Source organism: Ahaetulla prasina, chromosome 2, assembly GCF_028640845.1.
Source record: "Ahaetulla prasina isolate Xishuangbanna chromosome 2, ASM2864084v1, whole genome shotgun sequence".
In the NCBI taxonomy this organism is placed as follows: domain Eukaryota; kingdom Metazoa; phylum Chordata; class Lepidosauria; order Squamata; family Colubridae; genus Ahaetulla; species Ahaetulla prasina.
In genome coordinates, this window is record NC_080540.1 from 134,399,708 (window position 1) to 134,422,698 (window position 22,991).

At 37.8% G+C, this 22,991-nt stretch overlaps 1 protein-coding gene across 3 annotated transcripts in view; it reads left to right on the forward strand.

Annotated features, from left to right (window-relative positions):
- PCYT2 (phosphate cytidylyltransferase 2, ethanolamine) overlaps positions 1–22,763 on the forward strand; it is a 33,300-nt gene extending 10,537 nt beyond the window's left edge. The window contains exons 2-14 of one of the 3 annotated variants that reach the window (XM_058174106.1): positions 1,199–1,287; positions 3,724–3,782; positions 7,033–7,194; positions 7,827–7,908; positions 8,378–8,462; positions 10,179–10,223; positions 12,619–12,757; positions 14,365–14,447; positions 14,554–14,631; positions 17,194–17,259; positions 18,865–18,930; positions 20,619–20,707; positions 21,908–22,763. In XM_058174106.1, coding sequence (XP_058030089.1) covers positions 7,089–7,194; positions 7,827–7,908; positions 8,378–8,462; positions 10,179–10,223; positions 12,619–12,757; positions 14,365–14,447; positions 14,554–14,631; positions 17,194–17,259; positions 18,865–18,930; positions 20,619–20,707; positions 21,908–22,028 — 960 coding nt within the window. In that variant the 5' untranslated portion in view covers positions 1,199–1,287; positions 3,724–3,782; positions 7,033–7,088 and the 3' untranslated portion in view covers positions 22,029–22,763. The remainder of the gene's footprint in view (positions 1–1,198; positions 1,288–3,723; positions 3,783–7,032; positions 7,195–7,826; positions 7,909–8,377; positions 8,463–10,178; positions 10,224–12,618; positions 12,758–14,364; positions 14,448–14,553; positions 14,632–17,193; positions 17,260–18,864; positions 18,931–20,618; positions 20,708–21,907) is intronic. The other 2 variants (XM_058174104.1, XM_058174105.1) reach the window with 2 other exon arrangements.
- The last annotated feature ends 228 nt before the right edge of the window (positions 22,764–22,991 follow it).

Consider the following 22,991-nt stretch of genomic DNA (forward strand, 5'->3'; position numbering starts at 1 on the left):
CCAGCCGAATTTACATCTTTAGCTAAGACACTCACATCCATCAGCAGGTGAAAAACAGAAGGGAGGCAAAAACTGGGCAATGTTTATATTCAAAAGCTTATTAAGAGGCAATAGTCTCTTAATCAAGGTAGAATTGCCAGTGTTATGAACATACCATTACAAGGAATGAGTCCAATGTGTATTGAATTTAAAAAGTTCTTAAAGAAATACATTTAAGATATTCAGTATTTTGTGAACTCCTTAAAGCAGGGGTGTCAAACTGGCTTTGTCACAGCATCTTCACATTACGTACTGGGACTTTTTTCCCCTTCTCTAAACCGAACATGGGGGTGGCCAGCACGAGACCGGAGTTTGAGAGCCCTGTCTTTGAAGGAGATTTTTTTCTTCATTTTCTTTTCTCAGGATTTCTAATAGCTGAGAAATTGATTGTATTTACAATATTTTTTCCAGTGAGGGCCGTTTCCCATTCACTCTACACTTTCTTTACTCATCTCCATTTTTCTCTGAATAAGGAGACTGAATACATGCACCCCCTCTCTAATGCCTCTAATGCTTCAGTTCAATATTATTGATGCAGCAGAGTTAATAAGAATTTCTGCATTTACCACAATTTTAATTTTCCTCTCAGGTCAGAAAACTACTTTCAAATTCTAAGTATATTTGGACTTTTTACCTATGGCTCTTTGGAAATATTGTAAAAGTATCTCTAAATTTATTGAGAATATACATACTTTCCATTTATTAGAAATCTAGAATGTAATATTATTTTTATAGATGTTATAGATGCCTGAAGTCAAAATTTGAGGTACTGAGGAATGAAAATAACAGAAAAACCAGTAATAATGGATAAATTTCCAGTAACATAATTGAAAATAAATGTACAGTTTGCTGCTTGTCAGTTGTCATGTGAATAAGAGGAGCAAAGGAAGGGAATGATGAAAGAGCTTCACCATTGCAATGCAAGCTCCACCTTTTTTGTATGTGCTTCTTGACACTGTACAAAAGGGGTAGATGCTGAAAGCTTCCAATTCTGTAGACAGCACTAAAAAGCAATATTGATGGTACAGTGAGTAAATTCTTCATTTTTGAGGACTGTTATGTTGTATGCATGCTAATGGTGGAATCTTGTGAAAACAAGCATTAACATGCCTTTACAGAAGTTCCATTGTTACTTTTGGTTTTGTTTGTTTCTTTGTAGCTACGATATGGTGCATTATGGACATTCCAATCAGTTGCGACAAGCTCGTGCAATGGGAGATTATCTGATTGTGGGTGTCCACACAGATGGTAAGGAAACTGCATTATTATTTTTCTTTTTAGAAGTCTGATGCCTCTGAATACTTTCTAAAATTGTGATTTGTTTGTTTGTTTATCCCTTTATTTTTATAAATAACTCAAGGCAGTAGATGCACACTGTACTCCTTCCTCCTCCTATTTTCCCTACAATAATGATCTTTTGATGTGACTTGGGCTGAGAGAGAGCCTGGCCCAAAGTCATCCTGGCAACTTTCATGACTAAGGTGGGACTAGATCTTACAATCTCCTGGCTTCTAGCCAGGTGCTCTACCCTTTAGGCCTAATTGGCTCTTATATTCACTTCAGTTTAGTGGTTAAGATACCAGGCATAGAAACCAAGTGGGTGACTTTGAGTCAGTCACTCTCTTTTATTCCATGATATGAAGCTTAGGCAATAAGCTGGTTGGTCATATTGCAATTAATGGATCAACATTTCAGTTCATCAAAAGGAAAAAGAAAAAAAAACTCAGACCATGCACTTGTGGGAAAATCTAGGAAGAAAAAAAAATCCTTTCAACCAACATATATATTAATCTAACCTGATATTGTCACCTGTGATTTACAAGACTCCATCAGTTCAGGGGCTTTATTTAGATCTTGGCCTATATTGAATTAAGAATTCAAATGGTATGGTCAAACTTCAATTGGAGATAGGTTGTTGGTGAAAAACCTGCAATCTCCACAAAATCTTGGATACTTCCCCAAAGATCTCTTCAAAATTTTGAAATGAATTATATTTTTAACATGGTGGAAAGAAAAAATATTAAATACACCAAGACTAATCATAACTAGTTCAGTTTAAATTATAATAATTATTATATGTTTTCTACCTTTTTGTTCACTTTTCAGAAATTAGTGAAGGTAGGTCAGTCACAGATCATGTGCAATCCTTGGTCTGCCAAAGTTGCTCTTTCATGTTCTTAATACTTGTTTTCTTTATTTTCTTATTAGATTTTATAAGGACATTGCAGCTGATAGCATGTGATAACAAACTTACATATAAACTATAATGCTGTGTAACACCATTATAGGAAATCCTTCATAAATAAAAGGAAAAAACTAATGAAAAGACTAATGGAGGAAAAAAGGAAACCGAAAAAAAGCAAAAGAAGAAATATATAGAAGAAAAAAAAAGTTAAAAGCAGAGTAAAAAGGAGTCCAAAATTTTGAATTTCTGCTTCTTTTACACTCAAGAGTCTTAATCATGTGTTGATGGAAATCATTAAAATTTAAAGTTAAATATAGACTACATGGTATCATATGGTCTGATTTTGTCTCTGTTGAAACAAAATTAGTTTCAAGGGCTGAGTTTGATATATTTCCCTGAAACAACATTTAGAATTTGGTACACAAACATCTTTCCAGAAGAATATAGTCATTACCTTTGTAGCATTCTAGACACAATTTACCCAGAGGTCTTCATAAATTATTAAATTTATTTTTTGTTGTTATTAAATAAAATGGGAGCCATTAAATTAAATGAAGTTAAATCACTTCAGTATGGCAACTGGGAATGTTGGAATTGCCATGACTAAGCAGTGTTGTCATGTGACATCATGCTTTCCTGCATCATTTAATAATAATTCCAGTCCCAATTGCCATTGTTAACCAAGATCTACCAGCATTGCTATTTGGTTGTATTAGGTAAGTTACGGTACATTCCTTTTGTAATTTGTCATGTTCTCATCATATGCTAAATAATAAATTAAATAAATAAATTCCTTTTATTAAACTTCAAGGGTTTTGAAATTGTCTACTTATTGCTTGCTAGTAATCTCATTGTCAGCTCAAGTTCTCGCCCCCCACCCCAAAAAAAAAACTCTTCCAGAATTTCTAAATAGGCATAATCCCACAATGTTAGTTTTTCATAGGAGTTGGAATCAAACTTTTTCTTTCCAGCAGAATCTACCTTATGAACTGAAAAAAATAAAATAAATAGCAAACTCATATATAATACAATAGCTAGGCAAGAATTGTAAGAGGACCAAATAATAGCTTTCAAGTTCAGTCCATGCTTTTCATCCCAATATTTTACTGACGTGTGCCCAATTACCATATATTCTTTAAAATCAGGTAGAAAGGGGCAAAAATTGTCTAGAGCTAAAATTTAAAAAAAGGCTTCATTAAGTCCCAACTGAAACATGACAAGGACACAGAGAAAAAAGAACAAAGGTACATTAAAAAATGGGGGTGGAGGGAGAGATCTGCTTTCCCTACCTTAAATGTATTTAAACCAACATACTCAATAATGCTCCAAACCAATTCCTATTATAGGAGATGGCTGGATTCATATATTTTGCTAAGCTATGAATTTTAATTATTATTTATTGAGTTGATTGGGTTCACACATTGCACTAACTTTGAAGCAGGAATAGTCATCCTGTTTGGGTCCAAGAGCCATACTTTCATTTTCATTTTTCTTTTCAGCTGCTGAGGGTCAGGCATGGACCATGATACTGACATGGTGACATCATCAGAGGGTTAGGGTTAGTAATTTTCAATCCTTTTTCTTTTTAAACATTTTTGGCAGTTTGGATTTTTTAAGTGATACTGATATGTTAAAACTATTTTCCAATATGGAAAATTACATTGCTGATTGTCAATGTGCCACCAAATTCTAGTGGCATGACTTTTGGGGTATTCTGTGAATCTGCAAAAGATTGCCATCAACTATACTTTTCAAATTGTGGAGCATTGTAGAGCATGCCCAATACACTGCACCAAATCAAAACAAACTACATTTCATCTTAGAAGAACATGGTTACACTTTGGATTGATTTTAATTTAGTGTGATTCATCTTTCTTGGAATTATTTAGTTTAATGTGCTAAGAACCTTAGTTCTTAGTAATCCTATAATCTGAGTTCATTGTTAATATTGTTAAACTTAAATAATAGATAGCACAACAGTTGATCCTGTAGAAACAGATGCTGGAGGTCTCAGCATTTTTTCTCCTGAAGCTCTATGGGTCTTCACATCCTGGTCCTATGTTAGGTTTCAGGTGGAAACTTGGTAATTCACAGCGCCACAGCCTACTTTCTCGAGTCACCTCACTAGCATTCACCCCCTCATCTCAGTGTATGAGAGACACACATCTCTGACAACGTGCTCTCTTTCTAGTGTGTGAAACATGAAAAAATTTAAATGCAAAAAATTGAATAATTTTAATATTGCACGTCCTTGCCATGTAGCTCAAAAATATGTAACGAGAATTCATCCCTTGCTCTCTCACCCTTAGGAGATAGACCAATCTTATATGATATAAACAAAATCAAACTTTATTAAAGAAAGAAAAGATATGTTATAATAGCTATAAGCTATACAATTTTAAATGTCCCAAAATGCCAGAGTTTAATAATGAATGAGATCAGTTATAAAGCTATTCAGATTATGGAAAAATAATCTTATTACAAAGAACATTTACATAAGAATTGTAATACTCCCAGCAGACCACAGGATTTACTAGTCTGCTACAAATGAGCGTTTTACCACAATTACAAGTATGTTGCTGGAAGCTTCAAATTAACCATTAACAATCAGAAAGATTCTAAAATTATTGTCTCATGCACAAACTGAGGATGTGCATAAAAGCTGAAGTACAAATAATTAAAAAACTTGTACAAAATAAAATTAAAAACCAGGACACTTTAACTCATAATGGAAAGATTAAACAATGCAACATTCCTAGCGAAATATTTTTACCTGTGTTTTTTGCGGTAATCTTTTCTTGAAACAAATATGCATATACATATACATACACATACATGCAAGAAAAAATATAAAGAAACACATAAAAATGGCTTCCAATCTTTTCCACGCCAGCTATAAGTACAATTATATATTAATTTCTCTCTAAAGTTACATCAAAATTCACTTTATATAATCTATCCTGTCTAATCATCAAAGCCTAAAACATAAGTTATGTTTTTCTTTTTCTTTTGGCAAAAAAGTGTATAAGGGATTTCCATTCGCCACTAAAAGTATATATTGTATTTTCTCTAATCAAACAAGTCAACTTGTCTCTTTCAGCAAGTTCTATCATCTTCATCAACTATTTCTTCCATTTATAGGTATTTGCCAGATCTTTCAAACTTTGTGGATACAATAATCTCACTGCAAAACAGTGCTCCTTGGCTCTTTTTTAAATATTTATCCATCAGTTCCCAGAGGAAAAGTTTAGCGTTTGAAATCAGTAGTGGGTTTCAAATCCTGGGGCTACTGGTTTGCTATTAGTAGTGCATGAGTGTGCAGCACTTCTGCACATGCGCAGAGCGTTTTTGATAACGTCTGGCTGTGTGGGCAGAACCTCCCGCCCGCCTGAACCGGGCGCAACCCACCACTGTTTGAAATCCTTTGAATCACTGTATGTATTTGAGGCCAAGGTTTTCGAGCTTTTTTACACATTCATGAAGCATGATAAAAAAAATTGTTCACATTTCCAACATAAATTTGAAGAATATTTATACCGTGTTTACCCAAAAATAAGAACCTGTCATATATTTTTGAACCCTGAAATAAGCGCTTGGCCTTACTGCCATGTGCTCAATAGCCCTAAAGGGCTTATTATCACGGGATGTCTTATTTTGGGGGAAACAGGGTACATTCTGGATAATTTTTCTGGTGCCATACACCAACATTACATCATTTAATAAAATTTCTAAAATTGTAACACGATAAATTTCAGTCCTTTAAACCACATATTTTCCCATTGTTAGATCTGTATATTATAACCAAAACTGAAGCTTACTTTATCCTAAATTCTTTGACTTTCTTCTATTGCAAATATTATTAAAAGTTTATATATCTTAGCAATTGCTAAATGAAGATATTTATCATTTATATACAATTTCATTTCAAATTCTGCTTTATATTGTTCACTACAATTAATTATTTTATGTATTTTAAATCTTTCTGATAACTATAAATAAGAAAACCTTTAACAACTATGTCCCTCTGTCATTAATTGTTCTTTTTATTTTATTTTATATTCCCCTTGAATTGACTTCCTTGCTTCCTGAGTACTTCAACATATCAGTTCTGAGGCTGCTGCAGAGTTAGACAGAATCCCAGCTTCCCAGTTCTTGGTCTATAGCTGTTTTCCCTCTTCTAGTTCTTCCTTTGTGTTTAAAAAGAATCCAGAATTTCTATCCCCAGAATATAGTGAAAGGCTGGGATATTTCTGCATCTGTGTGTCAGAAAATCATGACTCCTCAATGAAATATGGATTAACAGTCTGCAATATACATTGGCATTCACAATGTATTTGGAAGATTTTGTATTTGGATGGTAATGTTAATAGTAAGCTATGTTATTTTGCCAGAATAATCAATATTTAAGTTCTGTATTTTGAATATTCATATTCATTGTCAAGAAAATTGATACTGTACCCTAGTCAAACTTCTTTCTGAATGAGCAATATAGTTAAACAAGCATGAATATATATGTCCCTCATAAAATAGTATTTTTTTAAAAAATTAAATTATTATAAACAATTGGCAATTGTCAAATCAGGAGAAGAACAATCCTGCTTCAAAGTCTTTATCATCTTGTGGTACAGTCAGAGATTGCTTCCTGGGGCAAGCTAATTGAAGTTCACTATTGAATTTTTAAAGGCTATCCAGATTTTTAAAATCTTTTTCCTTCTGTAGGAGTTTTTGGGAAATTAACAGTGGCATGGAATGTATACACAGGCCTGATAATCACCTCTTTTTCTTTCCCTTTTTATACTAAATCATAGGTGAAATATCCAAACATAAAGGCCCCCCTGTCTTTACTCAAGAAGAAAGATACAAAATGGTGAAGGCCATCAAGTGGGTAGATGAGATTGTTCAGGGAGCTCCTTATGTCACAACACTGGAAACGCTGGATAAATACAACTGTGACTTCTGTGTACATGGGGGTGAGTACCGAAGCTTGATGTACCGACTTCTCTCTCCCTCTCCGTCCCTCCCTCCCTCCCTCTGTCTCTCTCTCTCTCTCTCTCTCATTACATACCTAGGTAGCTACTAGAAGTTTGCTTTACTGGTTAAAATAAACAGTAAATTTATTTTGCTATCTTTGTTAATATACATCATCCTCATTTTTTGTACAACTGATATAACGTAATAAAGCTATACAAGCGTGGTGGGATTCAGCCAGTTCGCACCACTTCGGGAGAACCGGTTGTTAACTTTCTGAGCAGTTTGGTGAACTGGTTGTTGGAAGACATCATTAGGGCAGAAAACCGGTTGTTAAATTATTTGAATCCCACCACTGTATACAAGTATGGGTTGATAATAGTATAACGTGTCTTGCTTTTGAGAACAGAAATATAATGGAGATCAACCCTGCAAATCAGGTTGTGTAGCCTGAGCCTTCCTACAGCATTGCTGGATTGTAGTTATTATCTTCAAGACTGAGAAAGATAACTAGCAAAAACCTTTCTTCACTGTTAGAGAAAACAGCTTGCATACCTGTTTACTATAATTAAAATGCATATTATAGAAATTTGCTGATTAGACTACCTAAGAAGCTCCTCTAATTTATCAGCAGTGTTTTTTTTAATAGATGACATCACACTTACTGCAGATGGCAAGGATACTTATGAGGAAGTGAAGAAAGCTGGGAGATATAGGTAAACCCCTATTAATATTGTTCTGTTCAGAGATCCTGAAATGCTCTGTTAATTTTTTTTCATTGTATCCATAGCTTGCTTCTCCTCTATAAGTTTTGAATCTTGTATTAGATTAATATTATATTGATCTGGTTTTGTCCTTAGCTCTTATTCAGCTATAAATATGAATAAGTGAAGATTGCAAATCCTTTAATCCAAAAGCCATGGAATTTATTAGTAACCTAACAGAAAGGATTGAGGACGGAAACATGGGAAATAGTGGGTTACTGTTTAGTGTTCTGTATCATTAACAATTAAGAAGGTTATTTTCTTGTTAAAAACTCAAAACATTTTTTTAAAAATAAGGAAAAAAACAAATTTGCCAAGATACTCTCAGGCAAACAAAAAGATTTAGAGAGAAGGACTTTGCTAACATTGTGAATAGTGGATAGCAAAATTCCCATCTTATCTGAATCTTGTCTTATTGCAGGGAATGTAAACGTACCCAGGGAGTGTCCACTACAGATCTGGTTGGCCGGATGTTGCTTATGACCAAGGCCCATCACAGCAACATTGTAAGTGGAAAACGGCTTAGCGAGTTCCAAAATGCTCCAATTCCTTCAATACTGTGAACCACTGATGTAGGGATGCTTTTGGGATCAGAGAGCTTTTGAGTTTTTCAAATGAATCTTGGGGAAGTTTGTAAGCTCTCTGATTATTCTTTAATATGATTCCAGGATTATTGCTGTTTGATACAGGCAGCAGATGCCAAAACAAAGTAAAAGTGTCTGTTTAGGGAAGTGCTATTTGAAATGGATATGATGCGCGTCAAATGTGCTGCCAAGAAGGAAAGAAAATAACTTACCATTGAAATGTTATTATGTGGATCATCAATTAAGGGTAGGATTTGGAAAGAGGAGGTCAGGTTGCCTTACTTGGCAAATGGATCAAGATTTAATTTAGGTCAGTGGCATTTATGTATACATGGAATAGTGCTTAAATTATGACAGTTTACTAAATGGGCAATTGGGCTAAGAGTATATTTAGTCTGTCTCTGTGGCTGAAGTTGGAAGGCCATACTGTGCTTCTGAACTAATGCTGAGCTAGTTTCTAGAAGTATGTAAAGTATATGTCTTTTACACAGCCAGGCATTTCATACTATGAGGTCAATACATTTCATCTCATTAAAGCAGGGAGGCAACATAATTCACTCTGTGTCTCCTTGGGCTTCATTCCACAGTTCCAGTAGCCCTAAGAGGGCTTGGAATGATGTGAATAAAAGTAAGTGGCAGTTTTGCTTTCTTTTGGGCGTTGGGACAAAGTGCACATTGTCTTGTAAAGCTTAAGGTGTGGTTAGAAGAAAGCATGCTTTTAAAGTTTTGCATAACTGTACCTTTTTTAGTTGAGAGATTTTCTTTAATGAGAATTGGTTTAGTGTAGAACTTGGGTGTGTTAATTCTAATCCTGCCTAAAATAGAGAAGCCAGCTGAGTATCTTATCTCTCAGCACTCAGAAAGAAGGCAGTGAATAGAATAGAATGGAATAGAATTTTTTATTGGCCAAGTGTGATTAGACACACAATGAATTTGTCTTTGTGCATATGCTCTCAGTGTACATAAAAGAAAAGATACCTTCATCAAGAATCATAAAGTACAACACTTTATGATAGTCATAGGGTAAAAATGTAACACCTAATGATACAACACTTAATGATAGCCATAGGCTATAATTAAGCAATCAGGAAACAATCAATTACAGTATAAATCGTAAGGATACAAGCAACAAAGTTACAGTCATAAGTGGAAGGAGATGGGTGATGGGAACGATGAGAAGATTAATAGTAGTGCACATTTAGTAAATAGTTTGACAGTGGTTGAGGGAATTATTTGTTTAGCAGAGTGATGGCCTTCGGGAAAAAACTGTTCTTCTGTCTAGTTATTCTGGTGTGCAGTGTTCTATAGCTTCGTTTTGAGGGTAGGAGTTGAAACAGTTTATGTCCAGGATGTGAGGTATCTGATTCGTGCAGTATACAGGTCCTCAATGGAAGGCAGGTTGGTAGCAATTATTTGAAGGCAGTGGCAACCCACTTCTAAAAATGCTGCCAAGAAAACTTCATGGAGTTGTCCATGTAGTCAGCAGGAATCAGCACTAATCTCAAGGGGGGTAAAGGTGAGCAAAGTTGAGGAATGGCAGGCCTGCTGTACCTAATTTAGAGTTCCATATGTTCTTTTCACTTGTTGGATGGGCCACTGAAATGTCTTTGCCATTAATATGTTTCTTTTCTATTTTAGGCTGAAGAAACAGATTATCGGAAGCATGCAGATAACCTAGGAAAGGTAAGGATTAGCACTGGAGGCACATCACCAATGTGCCTCTACTCTATGCACCTTATGCGTAATCAAATATAATATTCCAGCGGAATTATTCCAAATTTGGAATGATTGGAGCTATCTGAAATTGATGGTTTATTCATTTAAACTATTTCTATTTCCCTATTTTTTTTTATTGTAAAGCTGACATCAGAGATTGTCAGATTATTATTATTATGGTTAATTGCATAGTCAGCTAGATGTTTAGGCTGGATTTGGCATTTTTATCCACCTATGAAGTCCTTTGCAAGGATCTGGGAAATGGAGGTGTTGTTGTCTGATGACATTAAGGGTATCATCTCAGGATGTAAGCTGTTCCAAGTAAAGCTGTCTTTTGCATTTGACAGATGGTGATTTTTTGAATGATGTTGTTTAAGTGGTGTTCCAGATGTTTTAGGATTGCACCCAAAGATAGTGTATTGGTACTATCTTTACTTTCTTTCCACAGTCATTCCACTTCTATTTGCAAGCCATTATATTTTGTGAGTAGGGATGTGGTGGCTCAGTGGCTAAGACACTGAGCTTGTCAATCTAAAGGTTGGCAGTTCAGTGGTTCGAATCCCTAGTGTTGCATAACGGGGTGAGCTCAGTTTGAAAGCACGTAAAAAATGCAAGTAGAAAAATAGGGACCACCTTTGGTGGGAAGGTAACAGCGTTCCATGCGTCTTTGGCATTTAGTTATGCAGGCCACATGATCACGGAGACGTCTTCAGACAGCGCTGGCTCTTCACCTTGGAAATGGAGATGAGCACTGCCACCTAGAGTCAGGAACGACTAGCACATATGTGCAACGGGAACCTTTACCTTTACCTTTACCTATACTTTGTGATCTTTTCTCCTTCTTCTCCGTCTCTCGTCCTCTTCCTCCTCCTCCTCTCTTTCATGCAAAAAAAAAAAATCAGTCTGTAAAGGAGTGGAGTTTGCCCAGCAGTGATGCAACATTTGTTTTGTCCTTTGCTCCTCTGCAGATGCCAATCTATGGAAATATTTTTATGATACCAATATGGGAAATATCTGAATCAAACAAAAATCACTTCATTTTCCATTTTTATTTAGAGACTCTTATAAAAGGACAAACTTGTAAGCATGGATTTCAGAGCAATTTTATAATCAAGGGGTTAGTTTGGGGGCCATTATAGCTAGTTTCAAGCTTTGCAAAGATCTCAAGGAATATCTGTACTATAGAATAGGGGTCTCCAACCTTGGCAACTTTAAGACTTGTGGACTTCAGCTCCCAGAATCCCTGGGAGTTGAAGTCCACAAGTCTTAAAGTTGCCAAGGTTGAAGATCCCTGCTATAGGACATTGGGATGTACATAGAAAATATTTTTTATATTTTGCTTTTTCTTTATGATACAGAATTGTTACAGTAGTAAGACATAACTATTATGCCTTGAAGAATTGTATAGCTTTATATGTCTTACAACAAATAAGTTTCTCTTTGGCATTAGAGTTTTAATCTGCATACAGTCAATGAAGTCATTCTATTGAGTTGTAGAAGCCGTCCCAGAGAATGCCACCTGGTGGAGCTAATTTTCCTTTCCACTTTGAACAGTTTCTAGCACTTACTATGCATATATTAAATACATAAGTTAGAACAAAAGAAGACAGAGGGTATATATGAGTGTGTAAAATCTTCTAAAATGTAGACTATAAAATAATAAATATTAAATAAAAATAACAAAACAAGTCCTTTTGCACAATATTTCCACCAGTGAGCATAATTCTAACTCTATGGAATCCTTTGCCTTCCTACTCCTTTTACTGAATAACTTTATTGTCATGCTTCCAGAGGGTAATCATAGTATAGAAGTAGAAAGATTAGCAACCTACTGTTAGCTTCCACTTTTTACATCTTCTATAGGGTTAAAGTATCAATGCAGCACTATATATTGAACTTTTAAAATAAATGATATTGCCAGAATGATACCATGCTACCGTAGTTCAGTTTGAATTTGAAATTATATGAATTCATTGTTTCAATTGAAAAACAAAAAATGGGCAATGGAATTTGAAATACAAGTAGAAATATAGGAAAAACTCATTTTGAATATGTTTAATTTGGTGATAAAGAAGTTATTATGACTTCAGTTTTATCTTAATCTTGCTGTGAAGAGTTTTTAAATTCTTTTAACTGGTGTCAATTCTTTGTGATTATGACCTTTAAATGTATATTTCTATTTAGACTGGTCTGTTAACTTTTTGTAGCAATTACTGGGTCTTTATCAGTGTTGGTTAATATATAAGTAGATTTATTAGAATTATTTTTAACTTACTATTTAATTCAAACTGCATTCCTTATAGTCGAAGAGAACTAACTCCAATAGCTGCAAAAATATTGAAGATGTTCTTTTTTTCTCCAGTGCCCTAAAGGTCACAGTCCCTGGACTGGAGTTTCTCAGTTTCTGCAAACATCTCAGAAGATCATCCAATTTGCATCTGGCAAGGAGCCTCAACTTGGAGATACCATAATCTATGTGGCGGGCGCCTTTGATCTTTTTCGTATCCTACATTTGTTTTCTTTGGGGAAGAATGGAATTAAGAGTTTCTTGCAGCAAATTAGGAAGTCCTGACACCTGTTTTTGGAACTGCCTATATTTCATATCTTAACCAGTTCTTCAGGTTGTTTTGACTTAGAAATGCTAAATCAAGATCTTCCAGTTAGGAATTTAGGCGAATGTAGCTTTATCTAACAGTAAAGTATACTTTTAGCTGAGAATTCTTAGTGATAATTCAAAATAATTATAACACAGGCATGTTCACTATCTCTGTAAAAATCTTGTATGATAAGGGATTTTTTTTAAATCTAGGAAAGTAATGTGAAAAAAATGACACATATGCTATAGCCTACTTCAAGAAAATGGAATGCTGCTTTTTTTCAAGCTCTTATTATGCCCTCCAGTGGGAAAACTCATCCCAAATAATACTCTCTTAAGCAGAATTTGCCACAGAATGTGCCCACCCACCCACCCACCATAATAAATCTGGCTCTCTCTCTGATTTAACTATTTTGTAATAGTTACTTTACTCAGCCACTATTTTGTGCCTTACCCCTCAATCTTTAGAGAATGCTGGACGAATGTCAATAAATTTTAAGTATAAACTTAGCTTAAAAAAAAAACCCAGGATGCAGATGCTAAAGGTTGCAGTACAACAAGCACTTGCCAATAGTTCCTGCAACAATTCCAGAATTTTTTCTGAGCATGAGCCTTGTCTAGTTATCGTAAGTCTTGTTTTGTTGTTGTTAGTTGCGAAGTCGTGTCCGACCCATCGCGACCCCATGGACAACATTCCTCCAGGCCTTCCTGTCCTCTACCATTCTCTGGAGTCCATTTAAACTCATGCCTACTGCTTCAGTGACTCCATCCAGCCACCTCGTTCTCTGTCATCCCCTTCTTCTTTTGCCCTCAATCTTTCCCAGCATTAGGCTCTTCTCCAGTGAGTCCTTCTTTCTCATTAGGTGGCCAGAGTATTTCAGATTCATCTTCAGGATCTGGTCTTCTAAAGAGCAGTCAGGGTTGATCTCCTCTAGAACTGACTTGTTTGTTCGCCTTGCAGTCCAAGGGACTGACAGGAGTCTTCTCCAGCACCAGAGTTCAAAGGCCTCAATTCTTTGGCGCTCAGCCTTTCTTATGGTCCAACCTTCACAGCTATACATTGCAACTGGGAAAACCATAGCTTTGACTATACGCACTTTGGTTGGCAGGGTGATGTCTCTGCTTTTTAGTACACTGTCTAGATTTGCCATAGCTTTCCTCCCCAGGAGCAAGCGTCTTTTAATTTCTTGGCTGCAGTCCCCATCTGCGGTAATCTTGGAGCCCAGGAAAATAAAATCTGTCACTACCTCCATTTCTTCACCATCTATCTGCCAGGAATTGAAAGGGACGGATGCCATGATTTTAGTTTTCTTAATGTTGAGTTTCAAGCCAACTTTTGCACTCTCCTCCTTACTCCTTACTCCTTACTCTTACTCCTGTAAGCCTTGTAATCTACAACTATTGTGAGCTTCTAAGAAAAGAAATAGAGGGCTTGTGAAAAAGAAAGAACATATCTATGTCTCATTAGCTTCATTTAGTGCCCAAGGTTTCCTTTCTTAATGTATACATTAGATGTGGGTCATGTGGATTTTCTGGAGAGAGTGCACCAAATAGTAAAGCGTCCTTATATCATTGCTGGGCTGCACTTTGACCAAGTGAGTATCAGTTCTGTATGGCTTGGTTGGAAGACTACTTACTCATTTTCACCTACTGGGGAGATGAATGTAGTATCTGTTGTTAATTGCTATAATTTAATTACAGGAAGTGAATCTCTATAAGGGCAAGAACTATCCCATAATGAATGTGCATGAACGAACTCTCAGTGTTTTGGCCTGCAGAGTGAGTATTTGGCTGGAATCATTCTCTTCTAATTAGGACATAAAGTAAAAGTAAAGCAAATACAGCCAACCATCCTGAAGTAAAACAGGTCTGGCTTGGTTGATGATCTAGTGATCCAAGAATACTGCCTTAAATTCCATGGAATAACTGTAGAGCAGGGGTGTCAAACTCGATTTCATTGACGGCCACATCACGGTTGTGTTTGACCTCGGGGGTGGTGGTGGTGGAGTGGGCATGGCCAGCTCAATGTCACTCTCGTCAGGGCGCCTCTGATAGCCCGAGCTCTCTGCCAAAGAAAACGGGCTCCCAGGCTCCGTTTTTGGCTGCGACTGCCTCCTGCAACCAGCTGCCAGTGAAAACAGAACTCAGGAGGGACGTGGCCCTGTTTTCGCTGGCAGAGGCACTGCAGGCCAGTCCTTTGTTGTTTCCAGGGCAGCCCTGTGGGCCAGATCTAAGCATGGCGCGGGCCAGAGCTGGCCCCTGGGCCTTGAGTTTGACACCCCAGCTATAGAGTAAAAACAAATACATTTTTAAAAACTGAGTGTTTCTCAAGAAAAGAAAGACAGGTTGTCCTAGATTTATAAGAGTTCATTTAGTGACCATTCAAATTACAACGGCATTGAAAAAAAGTGACTTATGAACATTTTTCAGATTTATGACCTTAGTAGCATTCCCATGATCATGTGATCAAAATTCAGATGCTTGGTAACTGACTCACACTTATGACGATTGCTGTGTCTTATTAGCATCGTTTGCAACCTTTTGACAAGCAAAATAAATGGAAAGTCAAATTCACTTAACAATTATGTTACTAATTTACCAACAGTGGCAATTCACTTTACAATTGTGGCAAGACAAGAAAGGTAATAAAATGGGGCAAACTCACTTTTTTGTTTTGTTTTTGTTTACATTTATACCCCGCCCTTCTCCGAAGACTCAGGGCGGCTTACAATGTATAAGGCAATAGTCTCATTCTATTTTGTATATTTTTACAAAGTCAACTTATTGCCCCCCCCAACAATCTGGGTCCTCATTTTACCTACCTTATAAAGGATGGAAGGCTGAGTCAACCTTGGGCCGGGCTCGAACCTGCAGTAATTGCAGGCAGCTGTGTTCTTAATAACAGGCCTTACCAGCCTGAGCTAAACTGGCCCTTCAAATGTCTTACTTAGCAACAGAAATTTTGGGCTCAATTGTGGTCTACCTGTATGTTCTTCACTTTTCCAAATTCACTAATTTTTTTAAAACAAATAATGAAATAATGATATGATAGGGTTCATGATATTTAAGTAGCTAATATTTAAGAAAGGATAATGGGGAGTAGAATGGTGCATTTATAGGTACACTTATTTGCGACCACAATTGAGCCCAAAATTTTTACTGCTAAGCGAGACAGTTGTTAAATTAATTTTGCCCCATTTTATGACCATTCTTGCCATGGTTGTTAAGTGAATCACTGCAGTTGTTAAATTAGTAACACTGTTGTTAAGTAAATCTGGCTTCCTCGTTGACTTCACTTGTCACGAAAGGTGATCAAATGACCCTCGGACATTGCAACCATCATAAATATGAGTCAGTTGCCAAGCGTCTGAATTTTGATCACCTGACCTTGGGGAGGTTGTAACAGTCGTGTGAAAAATTGATCATAGGTCATTTTTTCCAGTACTGTTGTAACTTTGAACGGTCACTAAATGCACTGTTCCGAGTTGAGGACTACCAGTATCTTTGTCAGGAGCTTCCTAAGCATTTTTAAAAGATTTTTATCCTACCTTTTTTTCATATACAGCTCAACTCTTCCTATTTTTCCCACAACAACCACCTTGTGAGATGAGCTGAATGACTGAGACTAGCCCAAATATACCCAGCTGGTTTTTCATGCAGAACTCATAGTCTCCTGGTTTTCTTAAAATCTGTATTTTGTCATTGGGGTTTCCCGGAGACCTTTATCCCACTTTATTACTTTATAAATAACTCAAAGCAGTAAATATATCTAAAACACCATCTTCCTCCTATTTTCTCCACTATATCAGGGGGAGGGGTTGGGCTGGGAAAGAGTGACTGGCCCCAAAGTTGCTGAGTCAATTTTTCATGCCTAAGGCAGGACTATGGTTTCTAGGCCAATTCCTTAATCACTATACCAAACTGGTTCGCTGTAGACGTTTTATAAAAGAGAGACTACTTGTAGAACAGGAGTCCCCAACCCCTGGTCTGCGACCCGGCCCATTGGGAACCAGGATATGCAAATGGCGCAAAGCTGCATTTGTGCAAGCAGCTCACTTGCGTGAAACCATTCCCTCTTTCTTCCACCACTAACAGTCCACAGAGCTGGAAAGGTCAGGGACCCCTGCTTAAGAAGACACAGATTTCAGTTACTACTTCTCTGAACTATAGCCCTATTAGCATATGCCACAAAAGTAAGTCTCATTATCTAATGGAATCTTTCAATGCTCCATTTGTCTCCTAAAATCTTACTTTTCAAAATTCACTAATTAAAACAATAATTGATAGATGTGTGGGCTGTGTAGTTATGACTGGCTTTTTTCCCCTTTTCCTTGTCTTTAGTATGTTTCTGAAGTAGTAATTGGAGCTCCCTATTCGATCACTGCTGATCTGCTCGATCATTTCAAGGTAAGGCTGTCTGACTTCTTTCTCTCTCTCTCTCTCTCTCTCTTTCTTTCTTTCTTATTTTCTTTCTTTTTTTCTCTTTCCCTCTCTCTCCCTCCCTCCCACCATATATGTATGTATGTATGTATGTGTGTGTGTGTGTGTGTGTGTGTGTATGTATATGTGTGTGTGTGTGTGTGTGTGTTTTCTCGTAGGTTTTCACGAGTATAGGTATGTAGGTGTTGGCATATTTGGGACTTTTCCCATGTAACATTGAAAGTATCTAGGCGATGTTTCGACGAGGTCCCACTCGTCATCTTCAGGCTGGTGCTTTCGGCTTCATGCTTGTGCGAGCAAAGCGTGGTCGGAGCTGCCATCTCTCTATAAATACTGGTGGGGAGGTGTGGAGTGCTGGCTTTGTTGCTGTAAGCGGATTGGTTGGCTGTGTTGTTACATCTTGGTTGGTTGATGGAGTTGATGTTTGCAGATTGGTCAGCTGTTTTGTAGCCTCCTGTGTGGGTGTGGTCCTAGCTGTGTGCCCATTAGTCTTAACGACCTGGGTAATGGGCTGTGCTGCAACAACCTGAGCCCAGGATGCTACATCACAGCCATCTGCTCAGAATGTTGCAGCCCAGTACTCAGGATGTCACAGCACTAGAGCTCAGGATGAGCAGTTTTGAATCAATGTACCTTAAATGAGCTTACAGAATGCATCTGGGAACCATGACTTCCATGGGATTGAAATTTAGCAAAGTTATGACAGCTTCAGTGCTGCTGCAGTCAACAGCAATCACATGATTGCCATTTCCCAAACTCCCTGCTAGCCTCCTGTTAGGAAAATCAATGGGGCAGGAGGTTGGAAATCACTCCTGTTCCCACAGTTTTTGCCACCCTTGGTCATTCTGTTTCTCTGTTTAGGTGATGATAAATATCTCTGAAACAATGACCCAACAGGTCATGGGTTGTGTAGCGTACAGATAATCCTCAATTTACAAACACAACTGAGCCCAGAATTGAGTCATAAGTCATTGTGGTAATAAGTGAAGTCACCACATGATCAGATAGGATTTTATAATAGTCATTAAGCAAGTCATTAGAGAGAGGTGGTTGTTAAGCAAATTATGTGATTGTAAGTCCAAATCCAATTTATCCAGTGGGTTGTTTTTTGCCGGAAAACGGCAAAAAAGTTACAAAATATAATCACGTAACCTTGGGAGTGGTGGAACAGCCATAAATTTGAGGATGCATCATAAATAACTTTTTTCAAGTCTGTCATAACTTTGAGCTATACACACACACACTTATACACAAAGTTTTGGAAATATAGATCATAATGTTCTTAATGGTGGAAATGGAATTTCAGGTGCTGTTAGGCAGAGTGGAGAAATAATCTATTTCTTCCAATGCTCTGAAAATTGATAACTTGAACATAGCTTGAAGTGGATATGAGGTGAAGCGACAGCATCCAGGAGACAGTTGGGAAGTTATACACTTTAGAGCATTTGCCAATATATAGTGGCGTCAGTAAGGGACATGTTGCCTATATCATATAGGTGAGTTGTGCCTGCTATATTGTGATGACTCAGCCTCCAGGCAAAGATGATGTTCACAGTTTTTCTTTTTGCATAGGTGGATCTCGTGTGCCATGGGATGACTGAGGTGGTACCTGACAAGGATGGATCAGATCCATATGAGGTAAGAATGATGGAAACCTATTTTTTCCCTTATTTGGGTCTCAGTTCACAATATATCCCGATGTCTGGAAGCCGTACGGGTCTGGATGGGGAGAAACAGGCTCAAGCTCAATCCCTCCAAGACAGAGTGGCTGTGGATGCCGGCACCCCGGTACAGTCAGCTGCAGCCGCGGCTGACTGTTGGGGGCGAGTCATTGGCCCCAATGGAGAGGGTGCGCAACTTGGGCGTTCTCCTGGATGGACGGCTGTCTTTTGAAGACCACTTGACGGCCATCTCCAGGAGAGCTTTTTACCAGGTTCACCTGGTTCGCCAGTTGCGCCCCTTTCTAGACCGGGATGCCCTATGCACGGTCACTCATGCTCTTGTGACATCTCGTCTGGATTACTGCAATGCTCTCTACATGGGGCTCCCCTTGAAGAGCACCCGGAGGCTCCAGTTGGTCCAGAATGTGGCTGCGCGGGTGATAGAGGGAGCCCCTCGTGGCTCCCATGTGACACCTCTCCTGCGCAGACTGCACTGGCTACCTGTGGACTTTCGAGTGCGCTTCAAGGTTTTGGTAACTATCTTCAAAGCGCTCCATGGCATTGGGCCGGGATACTTACGGGACTGTCTACTGCCAGCGATTGCCTCCCACCGACCCGTACGCTCTCACAGGGAGGGACTCCTCAGGGTGCCGTCAGCCAGGCAGTGCCGGCTGGCGACACCCAGGGGAAGGGCCTTTTCGGTGGGGGCTCCCACCCTCTGGAACGAACTTCCCCCAGGACTTTGCCAACTTCCTGACCTTCAAACCTTTCGCCGCGAGCTTAAGACACATCTATTTATCTGCGCAGGACTGGACTAGAATTTTAAATTTTAAATTTGGTTTTAATGGGGTTTTACTATTTTATTGTGGTTTTAATATTCGGCCGTATTTAATAAGTTTTTTAAATTGGGGTTTTAACTTGTATTTATATTTATGTTTTACTTGGTTGAGTCCCTTGGGAGATAGGGCGGTATAAAAATATGATTAAATAAATAAATAAATAAATATATGACAGGGAAATAAATTTCTTTTGGCATTTTTAAACCACTCTGTGGCCAGAAGAACAGTAAGAATATAGCTTATAGTCTATTTGAGCTATCAACTTTGTGGGCAATTGTGAATTGTCTCATTGCTGTGCTAAACTGCAGAGTTCCTTCCTTTCTCCAATTCTAATCGTTTTATTGACGTTTTTCTTTCTGCACTGCCATATATGCATCTGTGGAATTTTTTCAGCCTATTTGATAAGAATTAATGCTGTCTTCCTGAAAATGACTGAAAAGCAGGGGTGGCACCAAAAAGCACTAAGATTATATTTGGCACTTAAACATCCTTGATTTGGATGGGGCTTTCTGGAATAACGTCTTTATCACTGTTCCTGAAAATTGATGGCATAATTTCCTCCATGTTGAGATAGCACATCACGTCCTATAAAATATTTAAAGTAGTTGGTGAAACAAAGAAAGAAAAAGAAAAGAAAAGAAGACACACAGACCCCAAATCCAAGAGAGTCCTTCTAAACCCACCGACGTACAAAATTGCTCTGTCAGTTGTAGCCCCATGTTAAATGGGACCCCTGGCCATCATTTCTGCTGTAAGAGAATTTGTTTTCATTTCTCATTCATTCATTCATTCATTCATCCATTCATTCTATTCTCTGTATCTACAGGAACCCAAGAGACGTGGTATTTTCCGGTTGGTAGACAGTGGCAACAATCTCACCACTGATCTGATAGTGAAAAGAATAATTAAGAACAGGTTAGCTGCTTGTAATTTTGTGTGTAATATGATAGGATTTTGATTTTGCTGCTATAAACTCTTCATTCATTGGACCTATCTTTTTATTACCCAACCCAAAGTAATAATTTACAGAAGAAAGAAGGAAGAACCTACACAGAGTTATTCTGTTTTGTTTGGAGATATATTTTGATTCCACAGTACTGAGAGCTACAATGAAAGTTATTATATTTTTCTAGTTATGCTTTCATTGGGGTGGGATTGGGGTATCTTTAAACAGTTACCTAAAAGTATTAAAGTATATTAAAGTAATCCTTATACAGTAGAAGATCATGTAGCCACCGCTGAATAGTTTTCTACTAAATTTGGTAGCTTAATTTTGAGGGCTGCAGAAATGTATTTTGTATCATGTGCAGTCCACAAACCATGAATTACCCACTTCGATGCAGTTATATAACTGTGGTTCTGAAGATACATTTTTTACCATATCATGTGAATGCTCAACGTTTTTCCTATAGTTTCAGGTCTACATTAATCTGTAGGTCACAGAATGCCAGGCTGCCTATAGTAACATTGAGTTATATTCTGATTTCCTTAAACGTAATCAATAATGCAGCTAGAATACTTTTCACAAAGAAGGAAGAAGACATGATAAATTCCTTAATTGCTCTGTATTTGGATTTGAACAGGAAATTATGCTTTGGATTAGCATGGGCACTATCTTTTTTTTTTTTGTTTACATTTATACCCCGCCCTTCTCCGAAGACTCAGGGCGGCTTACAGTGTATAAGGCAATAGTCTCATTCTATTTGTATATTTTTACAAAGTCAACTTATTGCCCCCCCAACAATCTGGGTCCTCATTTTACCTACCTTATAAAGGATGGAAGGCTGAGTCAACCTTGGGCCGGGCTCGAACCTGCAGTAATTGCAGGCTTTGTGTTCTTAATAACAGGCCTTACCAGCCTGAGCTAAACCGGCCCCTATCTTTGTATTGATCACTGTTTCTTAAAGAGCCATACTGAGGCCACTGTATGACCTAGGACCTTTGTGGATCTGAAGCACCCTTTCCTGCTTTCTGAATACCATACATCTGATTTGTAGAAGAAAATTCTTAGAAACCGCTCAGAGCAGACATAAGAACATCAGAGTTGCCCAGCAATTTGAACAAGTGCAATGAAATTAAATCTTTATACAATTATGGATCTCTTGGTTGTTGTAGGTTGGAATTTGAAGCTCGGAATCAGAAGAAAGAAGCCAAGGAACTGGCTGTATTGGAGGTCATGAAAAGAAATGAGGAAGCAGCCCAACAGAAGATAGGTTTAAGGAACCAAGAAAGTTAGCATGGGGAAGAATGCTGCAGAATCCTCTTCTTCTGGACCAGCAAACTTTCCTGGAGAATAGGACACTGCTGAATTAGGCCTGTGGTCAGTTTTCCTGGCTTAAGTAAATCAGTTGTCCATAGGGAAGAGCCAGGTGGATGCTGCCATCTAGTTAATTGAGAAGCAATGTCTTTCCAATAACCAATTTAAATTCTGATGAAAATTAGCAAATTTCTGTGGGTTTTATCTACTGGCATTTTTGACTTATTGGAACTAGGGAATTCTCTCAACTCATCTTCTGAAATTTAAACATCTCACAATATCTCTTTAATTTGTGCCTGCCAGAGATAATTTTCAAATATATCAAACCATCCTTTCTGGATTCAGAGTCCTTTGTAAACAGCAGTGGTTGCTTAATGCCATCAGAGATTGTTCCTTTTCCAGGAAACAAGATGCAGCCAAACTTGCCATTATATTTCCCAGCTAAGCATACCTGGAAAGGAAGAATTGTAATTGTATACACTGCCTTACATCTGGTGCATTCAGAATCTTTCCATATTGTAATTGTGGAAAGAGTTCAGTGGACTTCTCTAATTTCAGATAGTGCTCTTCTTACTTTGTGTACAGATAAGCCTGTTAAGGTCCATAGCTAAGCAGGAGAGCTGCAGTACTAATTGCTACCATAGCATAAAAATACAGTGTAATCGTTAGAAAACTCACTGTGGCCAAAGTTAATTTTCAGAAGCTCCATATTGACCACAACAATCTGGGTCCTCATTTTACCTACCTTATAAAGGATGGAAGGCTGAGTCAACCTTGGGCCGGGCTCGAACCTGCAGTAATTGCAGGCTTTGTGTTCTTAATAACAGGCCTTACCAGCCTGAGCTAAACCGGCCCCTATCTTTGTATTGATCACTGTTTCTTAAAGAGCCATACTGAGGCCACTGTATGACCTAGGACCTTTGTGGATCTGAAGCACCCTTT